This window comes from Punctularia strigosozonata, assembly GCF_000264995.1.
Source record: "Punctularia strigosozonata HHB-11173 SS5 unplaced genomic scaffold PUNSTscaffold_19, whole genome shotgun sequence".
NCBI classification, from domain to species: Eukaryota; Fungi; Basidiomycota; class Agaricomycetes; order Corticiales; family Punctulariaceae; genus Punctularia; species Punctularia strigosozonata.
The window spans coordinates 75,750-86,806 of record NW_006767451.1 but is presented as its reverse complement, the minus strand read 5'-3'; the positions used below and the strand labels follow the sequence as shown (position 1 = coordinate 86,806).

General features: G+C 56.1%; 4 protein-coding genes across 4 annotated transcripts in view; 3 read left to right on the top strand and 1 right to left on the bottom strand.

Moving 5' to 3' along the window:
• The window catches only part of PUNSTDRAFT_76830 (ribosomal RNA large subunit methyltransferase J), a gene marked incomplete at both ends in the record, with an annotated part of 1,354 nt that extends 1,119 nt beyond the window's left edge, over window positions 1-235 (top strand). The window contains one exon of the mRNA XM_007388506.1: window positions 79-235. Coding sequence (XP_007388568.1) covers window positions 79-235 — 157 coding nt within the window. The remainder of the gene's footprint in view (window positions 1-78) is intronic.
• Window positions 236-781: 546 nt separating this feature from the next.
• On the top strand, window positions 782-2,812 carry PUNSTDRAFT_55699 (tyrosine tRNA ligase). Its single transcript, XM_007388505.1, has 7 exons — window positions 782-949; window positions 1,007-1,027; window positions 1,077-1,138; window positions 1,193-1,211; window positions 1,297-1,637; window positions 1,746-2,369; window positions 2,445-2,812. Exons 1-7 carry the CDS (start codon window positions 829-831, stop codon window positions 2,625-2,627), a joined length of 1,371 nt encoding a protein of 456 aa, XP_007388567.1. The 5' UTR covers window positions 782-828; the 3' UTR covers window positions 2,628-2,812.
• A 2,119-nt stretch (window positions 2,813-4,931) lies between these two features.
• PUNSTDRAFT_146617 (uncharacterized protein) lies at window positions 4,932-5,515 on the top strand (the record flags this gene model as incomplete). Its single annotated transcript, XM_007388504.1, has 4 exons — window positions 4,932-5,193; window positions 5,250-5,302; window positions 5,356-5,412; window positions 5,470-5,515. The coding sequence occupies exons 1-4, from the start codon at window positions 5,125-5,127 to the stop codon at window positions 5,513-5,515; spliced, it is 225 nt and encodes a 74-aa protein (XP_007388566.1). The 5' UTR covers window positions 4,932-5,124.
• A 268-nt stretch (window positions 5,516-5,783) lies between these two features.
• PUNSTDRAFT_146616 (heme peroxidase) lies at window positions 5,784-10,841 on the bottom strand (the record flags this gene model as incomplete). Its single annotated transcript, XM_007388503.1, has 26 exons — window positions 10,661-10,841; window positions 10,292-10,407; window positions 10,136-10,220; window positions 9,950-10,071; window positions 9,680-9,894; window positions 9,572-9,628; window positions 9,162-9,528; window positions 9,030-9,106; window positions 8,834-8,975; window positions 8,527-8,771; window positions 8,300-8,468; window positions 8,216-8,249; window positions 8,121-8,164; window positions 8,019-8,066; window positions 7,828-7,966; window positions 7,707-7,772; window positions 7,355-7,647; window positions 7,124-7,303; window positions 6,986-7,071; window positions 6,816-6,936; window positions 6,455-6,764; window positions 6,282-6,400; window positions 6,152-6,231; window positions 5,991-6,098; window positions 5,847-5,937; window positions 5,784-5,792 (listed from the first exon to the last, which is right to left on the bottom strand). The coding sequence occupies exons 1-26, from the start codon at window positions 10,803-10,805 to the stop codon at window positions 5,784-5,786; spliced, it is 3,468 nt and encodes a 1,155-aa protein (XP_007388565.1). The 5' UTR covers window positions 10,806-10,841.
• Between the last annotated feature and the right edge of the window lie 216 nt (window positions 10,842-11,057).

The window sequence follows — 11,057 nt, the reverse complement described above, 5'->3', positions numbered from 1 at the left end:
CCCCCCCCCCCCTTTACGACACCCTCTGCGGGTCTCGAAAATTGGGGAACTGAATCATATCGGACTTGTTTCTTGCAGGATCAAGTATTTCGACCACCCGTATCTCACCGAGTTTCGCAAAGAGCAGCTCGAGCCCGCGTTCAACCGCGTGCGGATCTCCAAGCCCAAGTCGAGCCGATCGGACTCGAGCGAGGCGTACTGGGTCTGCCTTGGTTTCAGAGGCGCTCGCGAATGATGACCGCCTCCATCCATCAGACTATCAACCCGATACACACCCCCACCACCGTCAACTTTGCCGTCGCCCATCGGACGATTTCGAAACGCCAACCGGCGCTGTACGGCCTCCGAAGTCGGACGCAATGGTCGCCAAACCCCCCCCCCCCCTGCGCGGGCGGCCATGCGCACGATCCCAAAAAGCCGATCGACGGTCTCCGACGTTCGGGTCGCCAAGATCGGATGGGTCTCTCATAGGCGAGGTGGAAAGGGCCCACTATCGCCTCCGGATTGGAATGGGGGCTCGCAGCCGCCGGGTCGCGTAAATTCCTGAGGCCGCCGTGCAGGAGATATCGATGTTGCGTATATCCTCGGTATTATCCCGACTGCAATCTATCGCGTGTCCCCGTACTCGCACAGTACATACGTACGGACCAACCTCTGAGCAAAGTCGGGGTGGACCAGAAAAGAAAAGATACTAGTCATGATATACATGCGAATGATCGCGTGATCAGCCTGGTAAACGAGTCACTTTTTGGAGGATTCGCGACGATGACTTGCAGCCATCCGTGTTTACTCTGTACTATACTTCCTCTCCCTTGATCGCACTCGACGATGGCGACCGCAGCGGCAGATGCGAAATATGAGCTGATAACCCGGAGGCTGCAGGAGGTGCTGGGCGGGGACCTGATCAAGGCCATCCTTGCTGAGGGGAGGACGCCGAAATGTTACTGGGGTGAGCGGATCCTGCTGCTCGTGTCCGGCGCGGGGTAATTTACCAGAAACAAGTCAGGTACTGCTCCTACCGGTCGTCGTAAGCCGTGCTCGATATTCGTGACGCTTGACGACCGACTCGCCGTTAGCACACCTGGGCTACTTCGTCCCGTTGACCAAGATCGCTGACTTTTTGCGCGCCGGAGTCGAGGTCCGTCGCTTTCACCCGTGTCTCGCATCCATCCGCTGACGGGTCCAATCGCAGGTCACTGTCCTTCTTGCAGGTCCGCACCATATCCAGATGATCCATCTCAAATCCCTCGACTAACGCCCTCCTTCCACTCCCCCCTCCCTCCCTTCGCCCGATAGACATCCACGCCTTCCTCGACAACTTGAAAGCACCCTTCGAGCTCGTCGCGTACCGCGTCAAATACTACAAGCTCGTCCTCGTCGCCGTCTTCCGCTCGCTCGGCATCCCGACCTCCAAACTGCGCTTCGTCGAAGGCTCTTCCTACCAGCTCACGAAGGAGTACAACCTCGACAACTACCGACTCTGCGCGACCGTGACCGAGCACGACGCGAAGAAGGCGGGCGCGGAGGTCGTGAAGCAGGTCGAGAGCCCGCTTCTGAGCGGTCTGCTCTACCCCGGCCTGCAGGCGCTCGACGAGGAGTACCTCGGCTGCGACTTCCAATTCGGCGGCGTCGATCAGGTGCGTGTCACTCATAAACAGGTTCTCCCCCTCCTCCTCCCTTCTGCTCCCTCTTCATTTCCATCACCGCAATCCCCTGTCGCTCATGCCGCGTATCACACCCGACAGAGAAAGATCTTCACCTTCGCGGAGCTCTACCTCCCCCGGCTCGGCTACAAAAAACGCGCGCACCTGATGAACGCGATGGTGCCCGGCCTCGCGGGCGGCAAGATGTCGTCCTCGGACCCGAACTCGAAGATCGACTTCCTCGACCCGCCCGAGCTCGTCCGGAAGAAGATCAAGGCCGCCTTCTGCGAGGAGGGCAACGTCGCCGAGAACGGCGTGCTCTCCTTCGTCCAGGCCGTGCTCATCCCCATCAGCGAGCTCCGCCTCGCGCGGCTCCGGGGCGAGTCGCTCGGACACGTCGAAGAGGGCGCGGAGGCCGACGACGACGTGCGAGAGGAGGAGGCGCGGAAGCCGTTCGTGGGGGAGGGCGCGCCGGACGGTACGGTGTTCACCGTCCACCGGGACGAGAAGTGGGGCGGGCCGAGCCATTACAAGTCGTTCGACGAGATGAGGGACGAGTTCGCGGCGAAGAGGCTGCACCCGGGCGACCTCAAGAAGGCCGTCGCGGAGGCGATCGTCAGCCTGCTCGCGCCGATACGGCAGGCGTACGAGGCCGACCCCGAGTGGCAGGAGGTGACCAAGCTCGCGTACCCGGACCCCAACGCGAAGCCGGAAGGGAAGAAGAAGGTGCGGCGGTCTTCTTTCATTATCATGTTTCACAACCCGGTCCTGATGATAGCGCTGTGCTGAATCATACCACAGCCCAAAAAGGTATACCATCCGCCACCGCCCGGGAAGGGTAAGAACGCACAGCAGGCGCTACCGGCCGATGGCGGAGCGGTGGGCGCGGCAACGATGGTACCGAAAGAGCCGTTTGGAGAGGTAGCGGACAAGCAAGTGGATGAGCAGGTCCATGCCGCCGTCGAGGCAGCGAAACAGCAATGAACAATACAGTGAGGGTACGTAGCCTAGAGCGCGTCCGTCGCGTCGTCAACGTCTGTCCCCCCTTGGCATTGTAGGACTTGTGACGGCATCCTTTGTGGAGATTTAACATCCCGTTGCCAACGATATGTGTGTTATAGAACAGAGGGAATAATCCCAAAGAAGTCTTAAGTGGACGAGTTGCGTCCTCCCGCACTCCGGCAGCGAGAGACGCACGCCGATGTGCAACCAACTACTCGTGGTTCACGCGACAGACTACTTGGTCCCTATTTTACTTACGCCTTCATAGTCTCAATGTTACGGCGGAAGCCGTCGTTCGATGGTGTCATTCGATGGCAGAAGTACGCTGCTCAACGTTCGTTCCTTCGCGCTGCGTTCCGCCCAAACATCCTTTCCCTACGTAAAATGTTTGCCAAATCGGTGCTCCATTCCATCGTCATCTGGGACTGCGACGCGAGCGACCCCGAACTAACAGTTCTGGTATACGGCCTACGGCGATAACAAGTGAGTTTCTTGTCATATAACGGTCCTTGTCGTTGTCATCCTTGGGCTGATCCAGCCACCCATTAGTCTGACCTGGACGAAGCGAGCGAACGAGATGTCTATTTTGACTGAAAGCGGGAGCTGCCTTTTTGTTATTTTTATACTGCTGCCTAGCCAGCGGCAAATGCCTAGATCTGACCGGCGGCAGCCTCTCCAACGGAGGCGGTACGTGTCCTCTCGCGTTCGTCAGCTCGTACCCATACTGAATGAGTTTTATAGAACTCGACCCTCACGGCGTGGACTCGCGCGGCAACCCCATCGGCGGGCTAGTGTACGCTAGCCTCCACTACTGTGATCACGGTAGGTAGGTAGGTAGGTAGATTGCCGACGGGGTCCCGGTAGCGGAACAGCCGGTTGCTGCGCTGCACGTACGCCACTCGTGCAGTCGACAGCGTGACGGGATGCATTGAAATCCAGCATGTACAGGCCGATCTGGCTGTTGCTCCTCATACGAGGCTCGCAATCGCGATATTCGTGATTTGGGCACTTTGCGCACGATACATACCGAACGACATCTGTTGCGCCCTGAATAATGGAGGTCCGACAAAGCACCCTCGCTCCGAGTTCGAGTTTGCGCACGGGGGATCGGAAGGCCCATTTCTTCCTCTTTCGTTCCCCGACGGCGATTGCAGATGTATCGGAACCCTGCATGGACATGGTCTTGCGTCTGTCCGCTCAGGAGATCATCAAACTAGAAGCCGACGATGACGCCATTCGATCGCAGAATAACCACTTGGTTCGAGTGCGGTCAAATCACAGCAAGCTATACGACACATCAATTGCGGTCTATCGGACGTAGGCTCGACGCAATTTTGACCATGCAGCGGGTCCCCAGCTGCATGCTTTCGTTCCTAACCGCAAGTTCTTTCATTCTTCTTGCGCCGTGCCACACGAATGACTACGTGCCTGCATTCTCGCACATCATCATTCTCTCCTCAACCGCCAAGCCAGCACGACACGACGACACCTGCTTACAATGCGTATGGACCCTGTGCGTACTCCTACGGCGCCCCCGCGCGAGAGAGTCGCAGTCCCTAAATTGCTCAAGTATCCGCTACGTGCTCCGCTTCCAATGCTTAACCACGCAAAATAGGCGCTGTCCCGGCCATCGCCGAAAATACAGCGTGAATTAGCCTCTAACACTGTTTCCCGTACGCGTTCTTTCTGATACACTTGGCAAATCTACATGCGATCTGCTTCTTCGCGTTGCCGCCCCTCACGCGGCTGCATACCGGCGGCCGACACATCAATAATGGCTCGATGCACGCGCAGACGCTTCTATAGTGACGCAACGCCACATGCCCCCGGACTGGCCTTCGCTTGTCCTCCAAGGACCCTTACAAGCTGTCTCACTTGGGCCCTGGTCATCAAGATGACGACCATCTCGTAATCAGCTATGCGCTGCTGACGCGCCTCTGAACTCGCTACGAGCCCGCCATTAGCTCATAATTCGCTGGCTCATCTGTTCTACCTGCCAGCATGCTCCAAATTCACGCAGAATCCTTGGTTATATGAGGAGCAAGTGGACGTTCATGTGAAAAGAACACCGTCCTAACCTATGCATTTCCTAGGTTTTAGTGTCATTTTCGTGCAGGGGTCACGAGCTAACGAGCTTCGTCCGCGATTTGTCGCGCGCGGATAACCTCTTCTTGTGAACATACATCCATCTCAGCCTTCCATACACGGCGCATCCGATGGTCGGACACCCAAAGATGAATTCTAGACCCGTGTAGCCACACACCAATCCTGGATGACCTCAGTCCAAATAATGTTTCCCGGTGGTATCAGTGGGTATTGGGCATTGTGGCGGCCGAGACGCTACGGTATGCACATGCATAACGCGCCATAGTGGAAATTGTCCAAGGATTGGCCGCGCTTCGTCAGACGTATAAAGGCCGTGCCGCGGTGCGGGATGTAGCCACAGCATTCGAAACAAACGCTCCTGTGCGCCTTCGCGATGAAGTTCTCTTCCGCTTCCGTTCTCGCGCTGCTCGCGTCCGTCGCTACGTTGTGCGCCACTGCTCCGGTATGTGTATTACATCGTGTATCCGACGGCGCGGGATACTTACGAATCGCCCACAGGCCCCCGCCGTCACCGCCGAGGCGGCTGATGCAGTTCCGGTCCACACGTACACGTACGACTAGATCGTAAACATCTGCCGTCCACTACTGAACTCAGGGCTTACAGGATGACTCGGATTATTAACACTCTCATTCCCGAGCCGCCGTACTTGACGGAGATCACGTATGTGGCCATTATCTGGTCTGTCGACTTAACTGACGAGCTACCTATTGTTGACAGGAAAACGATCGTTTTCACCGAATACGCGACTCCTACGCCCAACTGAGAAGATCCAAGTCACGGGCCACGCAGCTCGATTGGTCCGTTCACGTAACGATATCAGGACCCATACGCTTGAACTATACCATTGTCGATTTCCCGCCGCCTTTCAGCGCCCTCGCATGTACATCAGACTGAAAGAAGAACGGATTCATCATTAAAAACCGTTTCGGCTGGAGCCCGTGGGTTGCAACTAAGGTTTTGTATGATACAGATTATGCTCAAGCTCGCGCAATCCGATCCACTCCGCCGCCGTCCGCCAGTTCGTTGCCCGTTCAGGAATACTGCGTATATCTGGGCTCAGTAAGGGACTTGGCGTCATCACCGAACATACTGACCTGCACCAGCAACGAGGCAGGCCACGGAGTCAACTTGCCATCCATGTCAATATACAAGCGCTGGGCGGTGCCCTCGATGCTTTGCGTGAACCTATGAATCTCGTGAGCGGTAGTCAAATGATTGTCATGCGGATGGACGCGCACGACGTGAGTTTGCCCGATGCACCCGGGCCGCGTTTCAGATTCTTCAAGGAGAAGACTGTGCGAAGAATATGAGGAGCCGTCTTCTCGAAGAACGCCGGTGTCATCAGGCTGAAAGAACGGCGTAAGTGGGTGCGGATGACCAGATGTCCTCCGTGGCGTACCCATTTTCTCCAAGGCTATATAACCCGTGCGCGGTTCTCGCAAAGTCAGGCTCGTGTGCATTGGTTTCAAATACGGTGCTCTGGGGATGAATGTCGGCGGGATGTTAACCCAGGGAATGCAAGCACTCACGTCGACGTTTGCCTCGGCAAAGTTCGCGTACACCGTCTGGCCCGCGGAGACCTTGGTCCCGTCAACATCGGTATCGGCCTTCGCAGTCCGGTAAATCATGGACACGGGCGGATTCAACCCTATAAAATGTTCAATCATTCGCTGAACGTGGGCGAGATACCCGGGCAACTCACGCAATGCCTCGCGTATGTACCCTACAAGACGTGCTTCGGTCCATCGTCCCTTGTCGCCCGAGCATCCCGCTATAATGTCATTGAGCTCTTCCGCATGCTCTGGGCGCAGGTAGAAGTCGACGACGTGCGCGAGGGCCGAGGAATAATCGGCGGCGGAGGGCACGACTTCGCTAAACAGGCTAGCAGCCATCTCCGGGTGGGGGGCATTCCTTCCGGCCAACGCGTGCCACTTCGTCATGAAATCTTCCGAGTGATCGTTCTTAGACGTTATAAAGGAGGAGATCGTGTCCTTGAATCCGGAGTACGAAAACTAGGTATCCCGATGAGCAACGCCTTACGATAAGAGGGGAGTAGAGCGCACCATGCCATTTCTAATCTTGTCGAGGTGGGCTGTGATGTACTCCAGCGACTCTTCCGCGGTATCGGCGGACTTCAGTCGCAGGGTCCAGTCATCATACGCGTCATAGTTAATGAGCACATAACTGTGGGATGTCAGCTTTGCGGAATCGGTTCACGTTCGATGTAACGCACTTCGCAACGGTGGAGAAACGTTCATACAGCTCGTGATCTCTGTAGATCCCACGAGGATTCGAAGCAGTTTTCAGTGGGAGACCGAACTGGAGGGCTATGTCAGGACATCTCCTGTGGCAGGAAAACAGAGGTACCCACCAACTCATTCGCGATGAAGTACACAGGAACGAGGTTGAGGACGTCCTTGACAACGTCGAGGTACTTCGTCTTGGCGCTGATGGCAGTGATCGTCTTGTGTTGCACGAGGTTCAGAGTAATCTCCTCGAAAGTGTTCGACCATTTCTGGAGCTGTTCTGCACCACACAAAGCTTTGTTTACCTGTGAGAGTGTATTGGAATGGCTTCAACCTAGGATGGCAATTGAACCTACGGTATCACGGTCTGTCTTGAGACCCTTGACGAGCAGTGAAAGACGCTGGTCGCTCGCGGATACGAACAAATCTCTCTTCTCCATGATGGTTTCGACGCCCTTGTAGGTGCTAATGACAGTCATCCCTTTGGTAGGCTGCGGGCGCGTCCAGGTGTACTTAGCGACGTTCGCTGGGTCGTTCTTCGCCGCGTACTTCTGCATCTTAGACGGAACCATGAGAGGGAAGTGCGCGTACGCCGATCCGCGAGGGAAGTAGTCGGGAAGCGTGCGGAAAAACAGCTTTGTGAGCATACCTGAAGCGAGCATCGAAGGATCAGTGGCAGCAACGAAGCTATGATATACTCCGCCATACCTCCGTATGACCCATCTTCCTTGTTCACCATGACGTCCTGGAAGCCCCAAGATGTCAGGTTTGCGGCTGCGGGACATGTTGGTTTCAGTGAACGTCTTCTGAATTTGGGTATTGCACTTACGAGTGAGGTCGATCGTCAAGAAGCGATCGCCACGGCACAGACAAACAGCGTCGGCAAGGATAGCACGAGCGATGGTAAACCCGGGGCAGAGACCCGCTCCGGGCATCGATTCTTTCGTCTCCTCAGCTTGAAGTCCGGTCTGACGGTGATGGTGAGGGGTATGCCCTAGGCGAAGGAAATGATAGGCTCACGTGGAGTTCAAGATTATCGATATGGTGGTACAGAGCCTCCGCTGCTTTCTGTAGTCGATGGTCAGCATCACAGATAAGTGTGATTGTGGGAAGCAGGCTCACGTAGATTGCCGGATCCGGATTCCACTCTTTGAAGTTGGCGTATGCTATACAGCACGCTAAGTATTTTCATATCGTCATGACGCTGGCAAACCTACGTCTCAAACCGAAGTATGATCGGAACTCGTTCATCTGGAATGGACCCGTTAGATACGACATTGCTATGAAGAGGAGACACATACAGTGCAAGTGCCCCATGATCTGGAGTGTTGAAGGGCCATGATCTCAATGACACGGAGTGCGTCAGGCGTTGACCTCGCGCCAAAAGCATGGGCTGGGGTTTCAGTAGCCGTATGCAGGATCTGGGCCAAGACTTCATCGGGGAATAGGCCGTCATCGCCGCGCGCCATGCTGTAAACCACCAGCCATCAACATCACTACTCAAGTACGTCGAGGTCTCGATACACACCCTGCTGGAGCCCATTTCCTGAGGTCACGGTCCGGAATGAGCCACTTCCTTGCCGCCATGGCAAAGTCCTGTGGGGTGATCTCGTCGTACGGCTTCCCGGGCATCATTTGCTGGAACGCAGCGCCAATCCACGCCGCGTCGGGAGCGGAGGTCGTCGCGTGCCAACGGTAGAGCATGTTGAATTCGACAGATACGGACGCGCCTTCACCCCGAGGCGCGAGCTCGTGATCACCGTCGCGCATTTGCTAGGAGATGATGAGGTAAGTCAACATTGTACGTTAGGACCCAGATTGGCGCTGCTATGTACCTGAAGGAGGTTCAGCCTCCACGGGCTGCCATCCCGAATGAGACCAAGGATACCTCCGACATAGTCGCCGAGGACGACCTGACCCCAGTATGCGCAGTTTACAAGCCTAGCGCGGTGGAACAACTCGTCGTCTTGAGCGCGCCTGTAAAGGTTTATTAAGAGGACGCAGACAAAACCTCGCGAAACGAGAGCTTACTTCGCATCCTCACTAAGAGTAGATGGGTCCGCGAAGGTGCCTTTCTCGTTGATAGCAAGGATCTTCTTCGCAATGAACTGGACGAGTGTATGAGAAATCGCCTGCCGTTGCGATGATTAAAACCCAGCTCACATTGTGGTTACGGTTCAGTAGGACCAATATCGCGGAGACTGCGGGAGGCATCGACAACAGCCTCGCGTCGGCGAAGCAGTCCTCCCAGATCAACCCGCGCCCATCGAACTGCCGCATCTCGTGCACCGGCATCCTCAAACAGTGTCCTCCTTCGAACACAGTCTTCGTTCCGCCGCCGTAAAGGGGGGCGAGGTCCAAATAGGAGCTGGTCATATTGATCGACGGGTTCGAGTGGTCAGTGTCGAACACGTTGTGGATGACGATGTCCGCGACGGCGAAGAAGAGGGAAGAAAGGCCGCCTGTGGGTGGTGATGAGCCTGTGGCGGCCATGTCAGTTAGCGAGTGCAGAATACTCGCCTGGATGCTCCTTGAAAGGCTGGTCGTCAGGCCGCTTGAGAAGAGTGTCGAACACTAGGCCGGGGTCGGGCAGCGCCGTGGCGGGTGTCGAGACCATAGACGGCACCGACCTGATCAACAGTCAGCACGATGGGACCGGATGTTCTATCTATCGATCCTACCTCGAGTACGGCGTTCCGGCCTTGCCCAAATCCGGGATGAGAGGGTTGTACGACGATCCGTCGTCTGTCCTGAACACATACGCCGGGCGCTTAACCCCTTGCGCCGCGGCGCCATATCCATTCGACGCGTTCCCGTTCGCGCTTCCGTTGGTATTGGGTTTCGGGCCGTCAGCGGCAAATGTGACTTGAGGACCAGCGCCAATGTTGGGGTTCGTCTGTCAATCCATCCACGCGTTAGAGAAGCTGCATTTGAGCAAAGGAAGAACGAACGGGGATAGTAGAAGGGCCTTTGGCACCCGCGATCGTCGTCGGTGAACCGCTCTCGGTCGGCTGCGAGGTAATCGCGAAATCCGAAACGAATCCCTGGGGCGGGTGAGGCAGATCCTTATACACTATGACGTCACTCCAGTTCAGCGGAGAACTATAATGGGTCCAGTGAAAAGCTGAGATGCTGACATGCGTCGATGAACAACTTCTGCATCTTCGCTCCGAGCTCAGAATCTTCGGGCAGGCGGGACATGAGGACGACCAGCTTCTCGAGCTGTATGTGCCGACACCGGCAATCTATTAGCGGCCTCTTCGGAAGCGAGAGAGGAATAAAAAGTCGCTGACCAGCCCTTCGCGATCATCGATTCCGACACCATTGAGGTTGCGGATGGCGTCGACGAACGCGGGTATGTCGGAAGCATTGACGAGGTTACCGCCGCTCACGAGCTTGTCGAGGTCGGCTGTGCAGTGTTCGAGTAGTTAGTCAGGCGCTTCATCATCAATACTGCATTTGAACGCCGTAGATAGTAACTCTGCCGCGAAGCATGCAAAGGTTTCAAAGCCAGAAGAAGGGAAAGGTCAAAAGAATAGCCAGAATGCCGAACGCCTAGTGCATCTGAACACACATATGCGGATTCGACATTCGGCAGAACGCATGAAGGATAACAGTCCCGTGATGAACGGAGGATGGTGATCAAGACGAGCAGTACTCACCGACGGTGTTACTCAACCATCCGCCGCTCTCGCTGGACGTAGCGGTCGGGTTGGCTCCGTCTGTGTCGACCGGAGATAACGATGCATGAACGTGTTCGAGAATGCTTGATACCGCGCGGAGCGGCGCAGAAAGTATGGAAGACATCCCTTGCGTGGTGCGGGGTAGAGCGGGGATGTAAGGTCGAGAAGTCTGGAAGGTGCGGGTGCGTGTCTCTAGTTATAGGCCCTCGCGAATCTCTGCGGGTAATCAATAGGGAAAATAGGAATCCTTTCCCCTGCGAGCGTTATGCGGTGCCAGATATCGACTCGGAGTGTGGAAAGAGGCAGAAGCCAATCCGCATGTGCACGAGCTCGCAGAGGGGTTCCGATGAGCTTAAGTACTGGACCTTCCTGGTGT

Excerpts from the sequence above, each read along its gene's own strand:
- PUNSTDRAFT_55699 (XM_007388505.1), top strand. The coding sequence starts at position 829 with ATGGCGACCGCAGCGGCAGATGCGAAATATGAGCTGATAACCCGGAGG. Across the intron at positions 950-1,006 it reads GACGCCGAAATGTTACTGGG|GTACTGCTCCTACCGGTCGT; the intron begins GTGAGCGGATCC and ends GAAACAAGTCAG. Across the intron at positions 2,370-2,444 it reads AGCCGGAAGGGAAGAAGAAG|CCCAAAAAGGTATACCATCC; the intron begins GTGCGGCGGTCT and ends ATCATACCACAG.